The sequence below is a fragment of the Zingiber officinale genome, chromosome 6B (assembly GCF_018446385.1).
Source record: "Zingiber officinale cultivar Zhangliang chromosome 6B, Zo_v1.1, whole genome shotgun sequence".
Lineage (NCBI taxonomy): Eukaryota > Viridiplantae > Streptophyta > Magnoliopsida > Zingiberales > Zingiberaceae > Zingiber > Zingiber officinale.
The window spans coordinates 17,774,607-17,796,181 of NC_055996.1; the positions used below are offsets into that span (position 1 = coordinate 17,774,607).

Consider the following 21,575-nt stretch of genomic DNA (forward strand, 5'->3'; position numbering starts at 1 on the left):
TTGGACAACCATACCCTTACTTCTGACAACACTTTGATATTGTTTCCAACTACCAAAAATGTTATCTACGTATAGTACAAGAAATACCACCACGTTTCCATCACACTTCTTGTATACACAAAACTCATTCGATTATAAAATAAATCCATAGGTCTGGATTACTTTATTAAATCGAATGTACCAAGACCTTGAAGCTTTACTTCAGTCCATAGACTGTTTGAGCTTACACACAAGATGCTCTTTGCTTTTTGCAATGAACCCTTCTGGTTGCTTTATATGAATGTTTTCTTCAAGACTTCCATTAAGGAAAGCTGTCTTGACATCCACTTGCTAAATCTCATAGATAAAAGAATCCGGGTAGACTTAAGCATGGCTACCGGTAAAAAAGTTTCCTTTTTCAACAAGCCTTGCTTTGAAAGTTTCTACCTTCCTGTCTATCCCTCTTTTCCTATTGTAGACTTATTTTTACCCAATGGCTTTTACACCATCTGGTGGTTCTACAAGCTTCCAGAATATCTGTATTCATTGCTTTTTGCCAAGATGCTGCATCTTTATCTTGGAGTGCTTCATCATGTGTCCGGGATCAGGCTCATGTTCATTTGGGATCAAGTCTAAAGACTCTCCCAAAACATGAATCTTTTAGGTTGTTTGACAACCCTCCCACTACGATGAGGTACTGTCTATAATTGTGTATCAATTGTGATACGTGTTGTAGTTTCTTGTGATATTTCATCTTGTGCAGTTGGTACTAGATTAGACGTGTCCTTTTCTTAAGAATAAATTTACTTATGGGCTTATGGTTCATAGTATAGTCCTTTTCTAAAATTGGGCATTGGTGCCAACAATGACCTTCCGATTTTAAAGACCATAAACCTCTTTTTATTTTTCTAGGATAACTCACAAATAAGTGAACTCATGTCCAACTTATCAATGTCTCTCATGTGCTAGACCACCCAAATCCGAATATGCTTCAGACTAGGCTTACGCCCACTCTACAATTCTATGGGAGTAGAGAGTTCTGACTTAGAAGGTACTATGTTCACTTCCGTTTCCAGTATATATCCTTAAAACGAATTTGGTAATTTTCTGAATAACTCATCATCAATCTAAGTAGAGCCTTATACCTTCTTTCTACTACACCATTCTGTTGGGGTGTACCAGGTGCAGTTAGTTGGGATTAAATCCCGACTTCTGATAAGTGACTCCTAAACTCTCCTAAGAGGTACTCGTTACTACGATTTCACCGTAGTGTATTGATACTTTTACTTTGACGTTACTCCACATCAGCCTAGTACTCTTTGAACTAATCAAAGCACTTATACTTGTGGCGCGTCAAGTAAATGTATCCTTATCTCGAATAGTTATCTTATAAAATAGATGAAATATTCGAAACTACCTCTTGTCTGGATAGTCATAGGACTACACAAATCAGAATGAACCAATACCATTATATCTTTGGCTCCATACCCCTTAGACTTAAAAGCTTCTTGGTTATTTTTCCTTCCAAGTAAGACTCTCAGGTTAGAAAGATTTCCACTACCAATGAACCCAAAAGTTCATCAGCTACCAATGAATCCTACTTAAGTTAAAATAACCTAGCCTTTGATGCCAAAGATATAATTGGTTCATTTCTGAAGGTTGCTTTCTCTTAATAGTTAGAAGATGTGTTATTAATTTCCATTTATTGTATCGTGGGAGTTATTGGATTTATAAATTATCAACCAATGTACCAGAACAGATAATTTTTCTATTTTTCTTGATAACAAGTTTGTTAGACAGAATATCTATTCTTTGATAGTTTAGAAATCGAAATTGAATTCTTTCTAAACTTGGTATATATAGACAATTTCTCAAAATTCATTTTTATTCCTATCATAAGTGTAAAATACCAGAAAATAGAGAATAATAATAAGGGAATTTTCCGAAAATTTTGGAAATTTTTTGGGAATTTTTTGGAGCTCGTACGGACGAGTTAACGGGGATAAAAACGGGGCCCGGAAAAGCCTGTTTAGGCTACCCCATTTTAACGAGGAAAAGTTTTTTTTCCTTTTTATTTCTTTTTCTTCTTTTCTTTATTTCTTTTTCTTTCTTCACTCGCGACCCGTGCCGTGCGTGCCCGATCCTTCCTCTCCGCGCGCCCGATGATCGTCGATCCCTTGCCCTAACCGTCGCTGTGGTTTCCTTCTCTTCCTCTCCTTTTATTCTTCTCTTTGATCGCGCCGCACCATTTCCTTTTCCTCTTCTTTTCCCCTTCTTCTTCCCTGTCTCCGCCGCTGAGATCGAGACGCGCCGCCGCCCCTCTCAGCCGGAAGCCACCTTTAAGTCGTGCCCTGGGTCACCAATCGGCCCCTCTTCTGTGCTCTGTGCCCTAGCATCCCGCCGACGCCTCGCCAGAGTTTCTTCCCCTCGGTACCAGCCGCTGAACTCTTTGCTGATTTCCCTTCTATCCTAGCGCCAGTAGCAGACGCCAATGGACTAGAGCAATGTTATGCCCTAGATTTGCAGCATCGGCCTCCCACTCTACCCTAGCCATCTCCGACACTGCCCACCTGCAGTGTCCTTCGCTCACCAACACCCTTGTGATCTAGCGTCGGTCGGCTAGCCGTCGAGTGCCAGCAACCACCTTGTTATCGGCTTGAGTTTCTGGCATTAGGGCTTCCAGTGGCAGCTTTGTCCGGTCTTTGGTCATTTCAGGCAGTAAAGGAAGAGGTAAAGTGCTCAGGTTATTTTGGAAATTTTGTTATGGTTTGGAAGTTGATTTCTTGATCTTTTTGATCCAAACAGTGAATTTTAGGGTGTTACTGGTTTCCAACAGCTACACCTGGTTCCCAACAGTAAACCTTCCATCCAATCAAAGCTTTGAATTGAGGTAAGAAGTAGAGAGTTATATTCGTGTTGTAGATTGAGTTGGAATTAAGAAATAGATTGTTATGTGTTGATTAGGGTTCATTAATTGTGTTGGATGGATTAGTTGGATCCAATTTAGAACTTCTTAAATTGGATTAGAATTTAGTTTGGCTAATTGTGGTATGATAGAATTAGCTAAACTAGACCTTATGTTTGATATACAAGACCTTGACGCGAGACGAGTATCTCGATTATCGGATTGGACCATTTCTTATTGGAGGCGGGTACTTCTGACTTTATCTCGTTTGATATGCATAGTAGTGAATTTAACAAATTACAATAATTATGTTTCTTATCTGTTTCGGTTAGTCACTACCCGATACTTGTTACATTGCTTGGTTGATACTTGTTTTGCATCTCATGTTATTTCTTACCTGCTTATACATGCTTATAGGGGGTAGTGATATACCATGCTTCACCATATTCAGGACCTAGGTTTTATACATTATCTTATCTGTGTACCTTTGATTTGATTCATTGACCTAAGGTGCACCTTCTACATATATATAGATTAGTTCAGGATATTTCCGTGGTTAGTGACATGCACCATTCACATGATTGCATGCTGTGCGATGTTCCCCTCCATTATTGTTGAGCACATCGCCAGTTACATAGATCTGCACACACCACCACTCATGGGTTAGTGGTCGATTCAAGCAGAGTGTGTTGCAGCAGGGACTTTGTTTGGCTTCGTTGATCCGCTCATGGGTAGTGTGACGCAACGTGGTAGCCGGCAGAGATTCCTCCCCGCCATCGTGTACCGGGAGATGAGAGCATTGCGCTCCCCCATTATGATTTGGGGTAGGAGGATAGGTGTACTCCGACAGCATCCCGTCAACTCGGTCACTCATCAGGAGCAGTGACGACAGAGTGCACAGTTGTCACAGCCCTACCCACTCAGTCTCACCATTGTGTGTGAGATGGTTGACTGGCGTCAGGAGTGACCAGGACGCATCATTGGCATTGATGCATTTATTTCTTGTGATTGTGTTTGCTGCATTTATTTGTTGCATTTTGGTTGGATGGCCATGCCTGACATGCATATAGGATTTCTATACCTCTCGGACTGTTTATCCTTGTACCAGGTCCTGGTTAGTACAGTTTTCTCCTATTTACTTCAGTTTGCATTTACCTTTATTACGTCAGGAGACTGTACGCATGATTAGTGCTAGATGTTATTTCCTTACTATGTATATCAGTTGTTACCCGCTGAGGAGTTGACTCACCCCGTGGATATTTACTATTTTCAGGTTGATGCTGTTAGGAGAGTTCCAGTTGCTAGTCCCCTGGAGCCCACGAGGATGTCTATTGTCTTTTGGTGTCTTTTACTAGACTATGTTGGAAACTGTACTGTTTTGATATACTTGGATTTTATATGGACATTGCCGATGAGTTTTTAATTGGATTTGTTTTACTACACGTCTGCCTAGACGGCAGAAGAGGTAAGTGGATTTTATCGTCGGATTTGAGCTTTATGAGTGTAGTGGAGTAGGATATCGGTTTTGAGCTTTATGAGTGTAGTTGAGTAGGGTTGTTTTTTAGTCATATTATCCCTGTTTCTAGTTTGTTATCTATTTAACTGCGTGGATGGCTGTGTGATGTATTTTATTATTGTTCCGGCCATGTTGGCCGATGTATATGTGGTCGTGGGGGCGATGGAGAAAGTTTCAGATTGTCTGCCGTACAGGGGAGATGCTGCCAAAATTTCTTCGGACAGGGACTCCTCCGGGGCGTGACAATAGGATAAGCATCTCCCACTGTAACAGCTACCACTTTTGCAGCAGTGCCCATGTAGACGGTGACTTCCCCTTCATATAGTTATCGGGTTTCCTGGAACCCTACAATGAATTGCAGACATGATTAGTGGCTCCCATTTCTACACACCAGGTACCAGTAGATAACCACTAATCATGTATTAACTAATGAATGAAATACACCTATATTGTTCTTAGTTCTAAGAGGACAGTCTACCTTAATGTCCAAGTCCTATTTCCAATCATTATAATTGGGGCTACTAAGTCTTTTCTATAGTATAATAACTAGGGGATTGACAAACATTTTAAATCCTAAGAATCACAAAAATATTTAGTCAAGACCAACTCCTTAAAATCCCCTTGAATTTTGTATGCCACGATAGTGTGGACGTATACAAAATCAAAGAGGAGATTTTATCCATTAATTTTATTATCTCATCAACTTTACTTTATGACGAATAAAATTAATAGTTGATCTATCTTTGATCAAATATTTGGTCAAAACTTTTGAATTTAAAATAACATTGATTCCTCAAACAATATTATTTAAATTCACCGATACCTCAAACACCGTGAATTTTGCATGCCACGATAGTGTGGACGTATACAAAATTGAACATTTGTAAGAGGAGGGTTTACTCATTAATTATCTTGTCAATAAGTCTTTATGACAAATAAAATTACCTCAAACACCGTGAATTTTGTATGCCACAATAGTGTGGACGTATATAAAACCAAACATTTGTTAGAGGGGTTTTTCCCATTAATTTTATTTTCTTGTCAAATTGACAAATAAAATTACCTCATACACCATGAATTTTTGTATGCCACGATAGTGTGGACGTATATAAAATCTCAATATTTGTAAGAGGGGGTTTTAATTTTATTATCTTGTCAACCTATCTTTATGACAAATTAATAGTTGGTTTTCTTCGGTCACACAAATAATAGCAGTGACTCCGATGGGGATGATACTATTAGACGTGCCTAAGTGTATATATACCATTACTTGACACTAAGTCCATTAATAAGATTATGCTCCTTCCGATAGGGAAGATCACACGCTCTTAATTAATTTCCTATAGTCATCCTAAATGGAAGTTTAATCTAGTGATCCGTAAACAAACTCATCCGATATGAAGAAAGGCACTCAGAGCCAACACGCAAGTTTATTTGCATCACTTACAAACCAATAATGGAGACCGTAGAATTTATTAAAATAAATCTCTCTCCCACTTAGTTATTTAAAGTGAGGAATTTTAAGTTATCCTAGCATACATCACATGCATACACACTCATCACAATAAATAAAAGCAATAAATATGAAAATTATTTTTCAACTATTATGGCCTTTTCCTGTTACTGTCCTCCATGTGCTCCAACTCTAGATGCTGCCATCTTTAGCCACCACCATCGGGTTGAGTCATCGCATCCATCTTGCTTCTTATTCCGTTGCGCCTCTGGTGCTCCAAAAGTACCACGCCTCGCAAGAATCCGATCCGCGACAAAAATAGAATTTTACATATATCGATCTTATATTCCACGAGGGAATGTACATGTAATCTAGATCGAAAATAAAATTCTAAAATCCTAGGGCAAATACAGCTCCTGCTGTATTAGTTACATACAATCATGCACACACAAAATAATGCCCTTGACATGTCCAAGGGTCCAATCACACACAACATCTATAAGCCATAATAGTTGGAGTCTGCATCCACAAAGTTAGCACATACTACTATTATCCTGCCTAAATTATGTATGACATGTGCATAACCTAATTTGAAAACCAAACACACAGAGGCAACCCTAGCTCTGATACCAATTGTTGGTTAGTCCTAGGAAAACGTACCGGTTCCACTGTACAAAATTTTTTTGTACAAGTGTCGAACCTTCCCTTAAATAACCTATTGTGTTCTTTAGAAGTTAAATTAGGAATCACAGATGTAACTTATCATCATTGATTCCAAATTTAACTTATCTGTTCTTAATGGTTTAGATTTGAATCGCAAGCGGAACTTAACACTATTGATTCAAATCCACCTATGTTATTAATTTCATTAAAGATTAATTTCCAAAATTGGCTTCCAGGACTGCATGGTGAGGCACATGGCCTTCTTGGATATGGGAGCAACCACCACCGCATAGACAAAGCCTTTTAAGGAAAACTAATATTTAATTTCCATAAATAACTCTAGGTTTAACCAAAAAGAACAATCGAATCACAAATTTGAAAAATAAAACAAAAGAAACACAAATTCGAAACAAATCCGAAAACTCTAGAATCATATGCCTCTTGTGTTTGGTATTTCCAAAAATAACTATACAAAGAAAAACTAGTATGATGCGGAAAATAATTACTAGTTATACCTTTCTTTGTAAGCAAAAATAACCTCTTGATCTTCTACCGTATTCCTCTTCTAACCTCAGACGTTGTGTGGGCAAAGATCTTCCGAGACGAGAACCACCAAGCACCTTCTTCTTCCTTCTATGTTTCGGCCACCACAATTCTCCAAGAGAAGTAGAGGTCTGGCCACCACCACCAAACTCCAAGGGATGCTAGAAACGAAGCATTCTTTCTCTCCTTCTTCTCCTAGCTAGAACCGGCCACCATGGACTTCCCTTAAGTTGATGCCGCCGGCCACAAAGGAGGAAGAGAAAATAAGGAGAAGAGGAGACCATAGGGTTGGCCACACCAAGGAGGAAAAGAGAGGAAGAAAAGAATAGAGTCGTTAGCCATTAAGGCACCTCTATCCCCTCTTTTATAATCCTTGGTCTTGGCAAATAAGGAAATTTTAATAAAAACTTCCTTAATTCTTTTGCCATGAAAAAGAAAAATTAATTAATCAAAAATCAATTTTCTTTTTCCAATTTTCTTGGTCGGCCACTTTCTCCCCAAAACAAGGAAAGTTTTAATTAAAACAAGAATTAAAACTTCCTAATTTATTTCCAGAAATTTATAAAAAAAATCTCCAATAATTTTAATCCCTTCATGATTGGTTAGTAAAAAGGAAATTTTATAAATTAAAATATTTCTTTTAAACATGTGGATAATTTCCAAAACGGAAAGTTATCTCTAAAAATTAAAATCTCTTTTCAATCTACAAATAAGGAAATATATCAAATCTTTTCTTAATCTTTTGTAAACACTAATAAAAGAGAATATTTAATTTTTAAAACTCTCTTTTAAATTATGATCATGGTTAAAAAGGAAAGTTTTCTCAAAATTAAAATCAATTTTCAATCTACAAATAAGGAAAGATTTCAAAACTTTTCTTAATTTTTGTAGAAAGCTATAAAAAGAAAGATTTAAATTTTAAACTCTCTTTTAAAACCTTGATATCCACATAAGAAATAATTTTAATAAAAATTCTTTTTAATATTCTAGTGGTCGGCCACCTAAGCTTGGGACCCAAGCTTTGGCCGGCCACCAACTTGGCTCATCCACTTGGTTTTGGCCGGCCCTAGCTTGGGTTCCAAGCTAGCTTGGTCGGTCCCATTAGGAAGGGTAAAAAGGTGGGTATGTAGTGGGTATAAATCTCTATATACAAGAGGCTACGATAGGGACCAAGAGGAGGAATTGGTTTTGGTCTTCCGATGAAATTAAGCTTCCCGTGTTCGCCCCGAACACACAACTTAACTTCATCAATAATAATTCATACCACTAAAAAATTATTATTGAACTACCGCACCAATCCCAAATTACATTTTTGGGCTCCTTATTATGAGTGTGTTAGACTCCCTATGTTTAAGATGTCAAATGTCCACTAATTAAGTGAGTTACTGACAACTCATGTAATTAATATCTTAGTCCAAGAGTAGTACCACTCAACCTTATCGTCATGTCGGACTAAGTCCACCTGTAGGGTTTAACATGACAAACCTTATGAGCTCCTCTTGGGGGCATTATCAACCTAGATCACTAGGACACAGTTTCCTCCTATAATCAACAACACACACTATAAGTGATATCATTTCCCAATTTATCGGGCTTATTGATTTATCGAACTAAATCTCACCCATTGATAAATTAAAGAAATAAATATCAAATATATGTGCTTGTTATTATATTAGGATTAAGAGCACACACTTCCATAATAACTGAGGTCTTTGTTCCTTTATAAAGTCAGTATAAATGAAACGACCTCTAATGGTCTTACTCAATACACTCTAAGTGTACTAGTGTAATTATATAGTTAAGATAAACTAATACCTAATTACACTACGACCTTCCAATGGTTTGTTCCTTTCCATCTTAGTCGTGAGATACTGTTTATAATTTATAAGGTACTGATAGCATGATCCTCTGTGTGTGATACCACACACCATGTTATCTATAATATAAATTAATTGAACAACTACATTTATCATAAATGTAGACATTTGACCAATATGATTCTTATTTCTAGAAAAATGTTTATACCAAAAGCTAGGCTTTTAGTATACATCCTAACACCGCCCGCCGCCCGTCGCCCGCCGCCCGCCGCCCGCCGCCCGCCGCCCGCCGCTCGCCATCGACCGCCTGTCACCGGTCACCCATCACCGGCCGCCGGCAGCGACCAGTGGTGACGGCCGCTAGTTGCTGGTGGTTGCCGCAAGCTTCGACAGAGGTGCGGCAGTCCTTCTGTAAATGCCGCAGTATATTTTTGTCATTTTATAATAATATGAATTGCATTCCTTATAAAAAATAATTGGCACCAAATAAAGAAATGTAATCACCCTTGTAATCAAAGATTACATAGATTATATTACCAAACGTAGTATTGTAATCAAGATTACATTACATTACAAATTTGATTACATTACAAGCTCCATTACATTATACCCAACCAAACGTAGCCTAAGGGTGAAGATTAGGGTTCAAATCAGGTTTCAAATTGAATGAGTTGGCCTTTGAATGAGGCTTTACATTTAGGCTTCTTCTTCAATTATTTCCCTTTAAACATTTGGCAATTGGACCAAATTGGTGTCCTCCTCAATTGTCGTGTCCCTCAATTCCTGTAAAATATAATATAATCAAATAATATTCAAATATTCATAAAATGTACAAGAATTGAAATGGAGACTAACAAAGATCCAACCACATGAAACATACTAAAAACATATAATTAGATACATAAGAGGATAAAAACACTAAGTTATAATAATAAAATAAAGTGTTCAAATGGTGGTTATCACCCTCCCTGGGTCATAACCTCGATAAGGTCTATCTAGATAGTGAATTTGACCATTGGAGATCCAATACTAGTTTGGTCCAACTTGATTAATCAAACCTATTTTAGGAATCCATGCTTGGACTTGATTTCTATTTTTATTTACAATTGACAAATATTATTCGAAGCGAGAATTAGATTTGTATCTTAGTCCGGAACGATTGTATATGACTCTTTATTTTCCAAGAATCATGTCCTAAGTTTTGGAATCCATAGTAAACCGTTCCAATGTATCCTTGAATTCTTTGACTTGATTTTTTAGAGTGAAATTTTCTTTCTCAAGTTGTTGGACTTGAGTTAAAGTTCCACTTTATACTTGGTCAGTCAAGAAACTTAGGTTGGTCACTTCCTTAAGGGTTGTTACTATTATGACCCCAGGATGATTTTGATATGATCAATCAAGTCAAGTTAGGCTTTGCATTATTTGATGTCTTACGTCTCAGTGTACAGAGACTTAGGTACCCAAAAAGTCGAGAGAAAGACGCAGCTAGTGAGAAGAATGACATGGGAAAGGAGTCGACAGGTTCGGTGCATCTGAAAGACGAGATGCTGCAAAAGAGTACACAGGTAGATGAGAATGATGTATGCGATACTTTTGAGAGACGAGAAGCCGGGAAGGAAGCTTGTTCGAGGAGAAGGTAGGAGTTGGGTTCGGGTAATCAACTCCGGTTAGCCGGAGCATCACCCATGCAAAGAGATCAGCTAAGGAGATGATCCGCCTCATGGAAGGTGCCTTCCATGACTTGGAATGTACCTTCGATGAATAGTATCGAAGGCGCCTTCCAGGCTATTTAAGGCGCCTTATCTAGCCGTTAGCCAAAGATAAAACCTATCTTTGTCGGATAAAGTTTTCCACTCGAAGGCGCCTTGAACCCTCTTGAAGGCATATTCTACCCACGGATAGGATTTTTCAATAGCTATAAAAAGGCCCCCTAGAGCTAGGAATTAATCAACAACTCTTGTATTCATTTCCTAGTATATTTCTGAGCTATTATGAGTGTAAGAGGCTTCTTTACCTTCAACGAAGGAGATTTTCTAGTACTTTCATCTGCCTTGGATTAATAACCATTTAGGTTATAACTAAGTAAAATTCTAGCCTTCTTACAATCTTACTTATTCTTTTTTAAGTTGTTCATTTTATTTTAGCTTCATTTTAATTGTGCTATCTAACTAAGTTGAAAGATCGAAAAAGAAGTTTGGTTTAGGCAATTCACCCTCTCTTGTCAGTCACAGCGGGACTAACAGTTACCTTCTTTTGCAGTGACTTGACTTGGACATTAGACTTAGCTAATTTGCGCATCAAATAATTTATTAAATTATATAAGTGTTATACTTTAACAAAGTATACCTCACTATTTGGATTGTCTGAAACAGATATGGATCCATGGCTTCTCTCGAACTCAACTTTGGATTTAAATCTGGTTTCAAACTCAAACTCGGACTTAGCTTCGACCATTTGTTCCCATGCCAGTAGTGCAAGAAAGCTTGTTTGAGCTTATTCTCTCTCTTCCGATTCTTCCTATGATGATTCATCCCAAGTAGCCTTTAGGGCCTTCTTTATCCTTTGCTTCTTTTCTCCTTTTAGGTTCAGACATGATGACATGAAGTGCCCCTTCTTATTGCAACCGTAACAAATTACATTTGATTTGCTTGTGTACTTGTGTTAAGACTTGACTTGTTGTCTTTTGTTTGAATTACCTTTTTAATCTCGTGTTTGGTGAATCCTTTCTTCTTTTTATACAATTTCTAAACTAGATTCACTAGTTCGAAGGTGATCTCATCGTTGTCAGAATCTGATTCATTTTCAAATTCGAGTTCAGGTTGGTACTTAGCCCTCGGCTTCTTGTTTGTGAGTTTTCCTACAAACAACGTAATACCTTCCTCGGTCGGAGTACTATTAGTTTATTCATGAAGTTCAAATTTGGAAAATAGTTTGTCTAATTTAAAAATTAAAAGATCCTTAGAAACTTTCTAAGCATCTATCAAAGATGTCCACAAAGTATTCCATAGAAAAATGTTTAGGGCATACCTTATAATATCGTGATTCTCCACTTTCTGACCGATCGCTTGAAAACTGTTGAGGAGATCTTGAATTCGAGCGTGAAATTGGCTTGCTGATTCTCCTTCCTATATTTTTATGTTATATAATTTATTTAAAATTAAATCTCTTTTACTTACTTTTGTATTAGAGGTGTCTTCGTGTAGCTTGATCAATTTTTCTCAAAGATCCTTGGCATTGTTGAAAGGACTAGCCCAGTTCAATTCTTCTTTGGTAGGCCACACTAGAGAGTCTGAGTTCCCTTGGTATCGGTCTTGATCTTTTTCTTTGTTTGTGCGCCCCACTTGTCGTAGAGGATGGGTACTCTGTATTTGCTGGGAAATGTGCATTCAGTTTGGACTATAATCCATATTTCCACATGAGTTTTCATATGGTACTCCATTCGACCTTTCCAATGCTGGAATCTTCACCGGAGAAAAGAGGCGGGCATGTGATATTGTAGACATCTTCATAGTCCATTTAAAATCTTGCACACACACAAAAGTTGAAATATTCCAAGACTTGATCTTGGATTTAGTAGTGCGGGAAGAAAAAAATAAATTAGCTCGGTGTTACGCCAACTTTGAGCATAGAAAAATTCAAATGGAAAAAATATCAGAAGGGGTGATTACACTGATTCTAATTAATTTAAAAAATCAAAAAAAAATTGTATGGTGGTTGCACCAATTCAGAGGGGTCCCGCTCTGATATCAATTGAAAAATTGAAAAGTGCCCTCGAGAGGGGGTGAATAAAACTCATGATTTTTTTTTACATTTTTAATAAAACTCGAGAGTACGCAGTGAAAAATAAAAAAATAAAGCAATGCTAACATAGTTTAGTTTTATTTGGTTTAGATCCTGTGACGACTCCTACTTTAAGGGTCGCACTCATTGAATGCTTTCGATAGCCAATCTACTAATAGCTCGAATATTACAAGAGAATACAGAATTTAAAGTGCAAGTAATAAAAACAAGTTATATCAACGATTTTAGAGTAGAAGATTAAGTGTCGTCATCGAAGCAGTGTTTCTATATTGTGAAGATCTTTTCATAGTAGCACGCAAGCATGAAAGCCGTAGAGAATTAATATGTCAACATGCTAGTCGAGCCTCTTTATAAAGAGTAATCCAGGCACCTCTATGCGTTTGAGGCACCTGGACCAAAGTTGATTTGATCCGAGCTCGTCACAAGTTATCCACTTCTAGGTGCCTCTATCCCTTTGAGGTGCCTCAGTTGCTGACATGGCGAGCCCTGAGTGGAGCTCCTCCTGGTCAACTCTATCTTGTCCAAGGCAACTTAATCCCTTTGAGGCACTTGGATCTGATGTGAGCTAACCAACCGTAAGACACCACCTCACCTTCTTGTGTCGCGTGCTAAGATAATAATGGTGCATGAATACCTTTAATTTCAGGCGCCTATATCAGCTTGAGGTGCCTAGATTCATCGAGACGCCTGGATCAACACTTCCAGGCTTTATATTTTCTACATCACAAAGTTAGCATAAAAAAAATAGAATAATATAAAATAATATTATTTGATAGTCTTAGACTGTCCGGGCTTGACTTTTAGATTTCCCATGAATCCCTAGATTGAATCGATGCCTACTATTCTCTCAACATGGAACGCGTCCTCATTTACTTCTCTCAGAAAAGTTTTACCTTTTGCCAAACACCTATTTGGACTTTTGTTCAACATCTGATCTTGACCTCCGAGATTTCCGCTAGATGCCCAATCCTCGACCTACCTAGACTTTCCCCTGATGTTTGTGACCCTAGAACTTCCGCCCGATGTCCTTGATCTACCAAGTTTTCTACCCAGTCCACTCTATCAAGACTTCATGCTCAATCTCTTGACTAGGACTTCGTGCCCAATCACTTGACCAGAACTTCATGCCTAATCCCTTGACTAGGACTTCTTTGCCTAGCCTTAATTAAGACTTACTTGCACACTCAGGTAACCTCATTAGAAAATAACACATCTTAACTTTGAATTATTTGTCATTATCAAAACTATGTTCAATTAGCTTGTACTTCCAACACCAACATATTCTACAAGAATGCTCAAGAAATCTGAAAGACAATTGAGGAGATGTACTCAGATCTTCAAAACACATCCCAATGTTTTGAAATTCAATCAAATATGCAAGACGTGAAGCAAGAATCAATGTGAGTGACTGAGTATTACAATCGACTAATTGATCTGTGGCAAGAAATGAATCTTTTTTACACAATCCCATGGAAGTGTGCTAAAGATGGAGTGTTGTATAACAAGGTCCTTGAAAAAGATCGAATATTCAACTTTCTTCAATGCCTCAACAAAGACTTGGATGCACTACAAGAAAAACCCTCATAGACATCAGTGGAACAACAACAGTTTTAAGCAAAAACCGATGTCTTTGAGTATTTTACACCGGTTTTTCCAAAAACCGGTGTCTATGAGCGCAGATTTTCGCTCATAGACATCGGTATTTTTAACCAATGTCTATGAGCGCCTTTTTTTCATTAATAGACACCGATTTTAACCGCGGTTTTTAAAACCGGTGTCTATGAACCAAAATTCTGGCAGACTTTCTTAGCGCCCTTTCTTTTGGGTTTCTCCTCGCCTTGGATGAAGCAACCAGCCAATTTATCTCCCCAATTTTGAACAATTCGACATGGCGAAATTAGCACTCCTCTTCCTTTGATCCCATTTCTCGCACCCTCTTACCCCTTCTTTTGTTCCTTTTCATTCCGTCGATCTGTTGGCCAGATGAAGAAAGGCCGAGTTCTGGTGGAGCTGGCGGCGGCAGTAGCGGAGACGCGGTTCCGCGGCGTGCGAAAGCGGCCGTGGGGGCGGTTCGCGGCCGAGACTCGGCCGAGGCTGTCGCTCTGGCCTACGACTCCGCCGCTCGCGCGTTCCGTGGTTCCAAGGCCAAGACCAACTTTCCCCTAGCCGCCGCCGCCGCTGCGTCTCCCACCCCTACTCCTGCATTCCGCTGCCCTCCCTCCGCTGACCCAACCCTAGGGTTTTGATAAGATACAAATTGGAATTAAGCCGACCCACCTCATTCTACGCACTCATCACCGAGAGGTCCGAGACCTTGCAACAGCGGCATCGTCGTCTGCAAATCTCGAAGTGAAGATGAAAATTGTGGCGGCTTATCTCCTGGCCGTCCTCGGCGGCAACCCCAACCCTTCCGCCGATGATATCAGATCCATCCTTGAATCAGGTCGAACTCTCTTCCCTCTCATATTTATCTTGGTTTCATTTCGGTGATCCTTGTTTCTTGCTTGTAGTGGGAGCGGAGGCAGAGGATAAGAGGATCAACCACTTCCTCGCGGAAGTCAAGGGCAAGGACATAACGGAAGTCATCGCTGCCGGCCGTGAGAAGTTCGCTTCCGTGCCCTCCGGTGGCTCTGTGGCTGCCATCGGGGTCGCCGCCCCTGGTAGCGGCGGCGCGGGCGGCGCCCCAGCTGCAGAGGAGCCTAAGAAGGAGGAGAAGGAGGAATCCGACGAGGTGAAACTCCCTGTCTTTCCCTCCCGCAAATTTTCGTTTCCGACATAAATTTGTGGTTTTTTTTCTTTCTCGTTTCCAATTTCTGTTTTTGGAAAACACAAGCTGTGGAGATTGGTTTGATTGCTATTTGTTGTAAGTTTTGAAGGTAATGGCAATCTTTTTTATTTTATATACTAGCATATCACTTAAACGGCTACAAGTATGCCACTTTTTCCAAATTTAATAGCACATGGTAAAGTCCTATCTTGTGATCAAGGTTCACAAAGCATATACAGAGGCATAAAGTCATGCAGACAAAGACTGAATATTGTTAGTAAAGTGCATAAACTCTCAAGTATTTGGATTAATTAGAGTTGAAGATGTAAGGGGTGGAGGGAAAAAGGAAATCTTTGTTAGTATTAATGATAAGTCGCCATGATGATTACCATTGTTATTGCTAAATTTGTTGATCTCCTATGTTTAACTCATACCTCAAGTATGTAATTAAATGGTTTAATTTCATACTTTTTCGTATTGTTGTGCATACGTAGGATTTTATTTCTCTGCAGGGAGTTAGATGAGTGGTTTATAGACACCTAGTTGCATCTCTTATTTTCCTCTACATGTATGCACATTTTTTGACATCGGTTGGCAATTCATGTGTATTTATCTTTATTTTAACATACTTCTAACTTTTAACTATGACCAGTGCTTCTTGAATTATCTTTGAAGGTTTGGAATCTTCAACCCAGCAGTCGTGTATGATCACCTGGGAGAAATTTATTCAGCACTTATTCTGGGAAGCTTAGTGTTCTGCATTTTGTTATACTTGAAAGTGAGCTTCTGTAAATTTCAATCTAGCTTTTCCTATGGTTATTACTGTCCTTTGTTCCTAATTTGAGATGATTGTTTTTCTCCAAAGGGTCATTTGGCACCATCTTCTTCGGATTCTGGTTCATTAGGGAACTTCATAATTGATTTTTATTGGGTGAGCTTTCTTAACCAGACATCATTTGCAGAGTTGTTGTGTCATTGTTTTTTTCTGGATTGATTGCACATAAAATAATCAGATAAATGCATCTGATTGATAATTTGAGATACTATGGAGTATGCAAGGGCCTTGCAAATATCTCAAAAAAAAACAAATGAACATATTACAATGGATTTGTTGATTTATTTTTTAATCACTGTTACCTAATCATGGCAGGTTATGTGCCAATGCTTAAACTTTTATTAGCTATATTTGATAGTGAAGGATTTTATCTGTTACTTGTTCCCAGATGTATCACTATTTTTACATATTACAATTATGTTTGCATGGGTGCACTCTATTCTTGCATTTCCATTCTCTGTACTAATGGTTACATGAGATTTCTCCAATCTGCATATAGATTAAACTATATTTGTGTATGTAAGTGTACTTTGTAGAATATGTAGCAATCTTACTTTCTTCTGGTTGTCTCTTTAACCAATTGATTCTCTTTTGCTTCTTAACTGTGCATGTTTATCCTCAACAAACATTAAAAAGGCACGTCTATTTGCTAAAGTCAAATGTCATAAATTCAATGTAGCCTCATTCATTTTCTTTTTTAGTATAGAAAGTAATATATGCTCTTGATCACAGACTTAAACAGGAAAATCACTCTGTGATTTGTTTTGCTGAATAGTTAACTCTCAATCATTAGCCAACACCAGGGAGCAGAACTACCCAAGACTAGTAGTTAATGCTCTAGATATTTCCATGGGAAATTGTGCTATAACATGTTTTGGTGTTGAGGGTTTTAGTCGTAAAAGGAGTACCATGAGATCAAATTGCATTGGAAAATGCAATTTCCTTAAAAAAAATTAGTTAAATATTTATGTTTGGTACAAATGAATAACCTTATTTGTGACTTCATTAGTATTTTATTTTCAAATGTTTCATTGCCTACTCTATATGTGTTTGTTCGTGATCCAAGATATGTTGACTTAAGAGTTCAGAGGATATTTTCTAACCATATCTACTTGTGGAACCAACTGAATCACAAAAAACCTTCAAGTATTTTTTCCATTATGTGAAATCTTATGAAATGATTTATTTAGAAATCTAAAACACTTGCCCACCAATATTCAATGTTGCCATATATTCACCGTCATGGAAAAAAAATTCTCTCACATCCTTGGTCTCACTGCCAACTATAATACACATATGCATGTACTTCTGTTGCAACAATAGGATTATTTTTACTATGATGATGGGATCTTATATAATATCACATACATGTAAAAACTCTTTAAACATGGCTTAGAATATGATGTCTTTGATTTCGGCAACCACATTCTAGCTTTCATTATAAGGAATACCCAATGAATTGGGATGTCACAAGTCAATTTGAATATGGCGCATTGGAATACTTTCCTGCCTGGTCTCTATTTAAGCTTTTCAAGCTAGTTCTGCAATTCCATGAACTTTTCAATCTCTAAAGCTCCATTCATGTTAAGTTGTTGGGAAAAGAGCATCTTGACAGAATTGAAATTCTCCTCTTTTTATCAGTAAAGTTTGATTTCTGGCTATACAATAAACACTTGCCTCACACTGCTTGTTCAATTTTCTTGCACGAAGAAGTATATTCACTAATATGAGGTCCTGGCAGAGGAAACCTTAGGTGGAATACGTTATTCTTTGCCTTTAAATAATTGCCATTAAAACCACATGAGGATCTTACCTCTTGTTGATATTGTTGGACTTCCTTTTGCTCAACCATTTGGTTTGTGCCTTTCTTCATGCTAGTTTTTTCTAGCTATGTGTTGTTATTATGCAAGTTGTATCTCATGTATTAATAGCCTTCTATAATGAACAAATGAATTACTTGGCAATGCTTTTCAGCCTAATTTTTCCTATCAATGTAGCTGCAATTTATACAGTTTGTGGACAATTTTTTTTTTCTTGTGCAGGGCATGGAACTGTATCCTCGTATCGGCAAAAACTTTGACATCAAGGTTTTTACAAACTGCCGATTTGGTATGATGTCCTGGGCTGTTCTTGCCGTCACATATTGCATCAAACAGGTCAATTTTATCTTTACATCTGTTCTTTGAGCTGTTGATAAATATAGCATATGAGGAAAGCACTAATATGTCAAACAGCATCTGGAACAATAAAGAAATTAATTGAGGAAGAAGATGCTGACTTTACAGATGTCTGTATCCCTGGTTTTAAGCTGGGTGATAGTGAGAAATTTTTCTAATTTTCTTAGTTTAAATTGCAAATCCTTCAGATGTCAGCCTACACTTTTTTTTAACTGCTATGGGTTCCTGTAGGTATTACTTACTTGGGGTTAAAAGGCCAATTGATCTTAGTTTTGCCCATCAATGCCTCAGCTTCACGTCCAGTTTGTTAAAAGAACTTTTGGTGGCTTACAAGAGAGTTACAGTTACCCTAATATTTCCAAATGCAGTGTTTAAAGGTGCGCCTTTATAGTTGGGCGTTGCTCTCATGCGAACCATGCTCCATATGACTGACTGTAGTAACCAATAAAGAACAAATGATCATTTGGGGAGTAGGTATTTATTGCCATCGACTTGTTATCTCAAGCAATTAGGCACCTGGATGTAATGCCTTATGTCAAAGGATGGATTCCCCAAGTCGACCTTAAAAAAACATGAGAAAGACAATAACGACTGAAGGTTGTACAGTTGAGAGATTATTTGAAGCAAAACATGTAGAGTTTTCTAGTTAATTCACCTATGATGCTGATATCTGGATCAAAAGACAAGAAAAAAAGGATAAATACACATCAACTCTAACTTGTTTGAGTGTTCTAGTTTGAGTGTTCAAAAGGAAGCTCTAACTTGTTGTTTTGAGTGCTGAACTAAGGAGGCAGCTGCCTTCTTGCCGCATTCCTTGCTGCTGTGGTTGGTAGCAGAAATCACAGAAAATAGGGGGCTTAGTGCAGGATATTCAGGATACCAAGATGACATCAGAGGTAGTACAATAAATAGTATATCTCTTCATCAGAGGTAGCTTTGTTCTTCTATGCTTCCTTCACTGGATTTGTTGTGTAGTCATATTTCTTTGTTCAACCATTATCATGCCTAGTAAGTTGTTGTATGATGCTGTCGGTTCTTATCAATCTGTACACTTGAATTAGAAGGAGCAAATTATCTATGTTATATTCTAAGCAGCATATACTAAGTGTCATATATGAAAGTTTTAGATTCTATGTTATATTCGTTATCTTCCACAGCAACCTTTAACAACTCAGTATTCTATTTTATTTGATACATGCACACATTTGTTTTAGTTATTTGACATATGGTGGATTTATGTGTTTTTACAGTTTACAAATCTCAAGTACTCCAGAGTTGAAATTCATGAAGTGCGGTTCGAGTGGGCTGAATGCATGCTAGATTACATTTGAGACAGTTGTACCTTGATGTGTTAACAGAATGTTATACTTTGATTTTGATATCTATTAGCTAGCTTTTGATGTAAAAAGAATGTTTGGGTATTTTATGGATATTGTTGTAAGAAGATTATTTATATAATTTGTGAATATTTGTGTATTTTATGGATATTATTGAATGAAGAATATTTGTACAATTTGTGAATATTTGTGTATTTTTTTTTGTTATTGTCGGTTTTAAAATCAAATCTGTGCTGTTAAAAAATATACATATTACATCGGTTTTCCACCGATGTAAAACCGGTGTTATAAAGTAATATTACATTGGTCATTTACCGCTGCCAAAACTGGTGTTATTAACATATAATATTACATCGGTTTTACATCGTTGATGAAACGGTGTCGTTAAGTGATACTACACCGGTTAATAACCGATTCGAAGACCGGTGTCATTAAGTGATACTACACCGGTTTTAACCCGATGTCTAAAATGACAGACTTTTAACATCGGCTTCATAGACATCGGTCGAAAATCAAATAGACACCGGTGGAAAACCGATGTCTATGAGCGATTTTGTTGTAGTGATGAAGTGTGAGGTTGCATTCTAGGAGTCAAACCTCTTCCTCGACTCCATGAAGTATTTTATGAAGTTCAATGAAAAGAAAGCAAGAAGAAAGTTATAATGAAACCTTCCACTCTTAATGTCGCAAAAGAGCAACCGCAAGGATCTGCTTGGCAGCCACTCTCAACCACAATTTCATAAATAGAGAGAAAATAAACTATGGTGTGAGTATTATGGGAAGACAAATCACACCAAAGAAACTTTCTGGGACATTCATGGAAAACCTTCAAATTGGAAGCCACGAAATCAAAGAATAGAAAAACCATTAGCCCACATAGTTGAATCCAATGAGCCAAAGAAGACTCCTCCCACACCTTTTATTCATGAAAAAATGGAGATTTTGAAGTCCATTTTCTACAAAAACTAAAATCCTGAAATTTTGGACTCCGCATCTAAGGCTACAATCGCCCAACGACGTAAGATGTTCGTTCTTGTTCAAGGACTATAATTTGTCTTGCATGTTCCAAGTTTAAAATATAGTCTTTTACCTGTTAGCAAAATAACTAAGGATCAAGACTATAAAGTAACATTTCTTTATGATCATTGTATTTCAAGATTCATCTTCAAGGAAGATGATTGACAATGTTGAAGAACGAAGAGACCTCTACTATCTCACTAGTTCTTCGCTACAACCGAAGCCACTAGTTACTCTCTCTATATCTAGTTCAATAAATTCAAAGGCACTCTTATGGCATAGACGTTTATGACATCCAAGTTTTCAATCTTTGAAGCACTTGTATCCAAAATTATTCCTTAATATAATATCCATCCTTTTTTCACTATGAGTCATGAATTCTTGCTAAGCAAACTAGAAAAAAATTATCCAATGCACAATTACCAATCTTACCTAGTTTATAGTGATATTTAGGGGCAACTAGGGTGAGGGATTTAACATGCAAGAGATGGTTCATCACATTCATAGATGACCATACTTTTACATGTTGGGTCTATCTTGTCAAACATAAATTTGATGTCGAATATGTGTTTCCACAATTTCATAAAATGATAAGGAATTTATTCCAATGTAATATCCACATACTTCATACAGATAATGAGGGAGAATACTTTGTTCACAACCTTAGGGACTATCTTCTTCAAAATGACATTTTTCATTAAAACTCATGTCCATCTATATTTCAACGGAATGAGATTGCAGAACAAAAAATCACGATCTATTAAA

The 21,575-nt window shown here is 37.6% G+C and overlaps 1 protein-coding gene and 1 long non-coding RNA gene across 2 annotated transcripts; both read left to right on the plus strand.

Annotated features, from left to right (window-relative positions):
• The first annotated feature begins 14,787 nt into the window (after nt 1-14,787).
• LOC121990808 (60S acidic ribosomal protein P2B-like) lies at nt 14,788-15,456 on the plus strand. Its single transcript, XM_042544873.1, has 2 exons — nt 14,788-15,120; nt 15,188-15,456. Exons 1-2 carry the CDS (start codon nt 15,033-15,035, stop codon nt 15,454-15,456), a joined length of 357 nt encoding a protein of 118 aa, XP_042400807.1. The 5' UTR covers nt 14,788-15,032.
• Nucleotides 15,457-16,090: 634 nt separating this feature from the next.
• On the plus strand, nt 16,091-18,436 carry LOC121989970. The gene is made up of 3 exons (XR_006114381.1): nt 16,091-16,222; nt 16,310-16,375; nt 18,322-18,436. It is a non-coding gene; the product is annotated as an uncharacterized LOC121989970 (long non-coding RNA).
• Nucleotides 18,437-21,575: the final 3,139 nt, after the last annotated feature.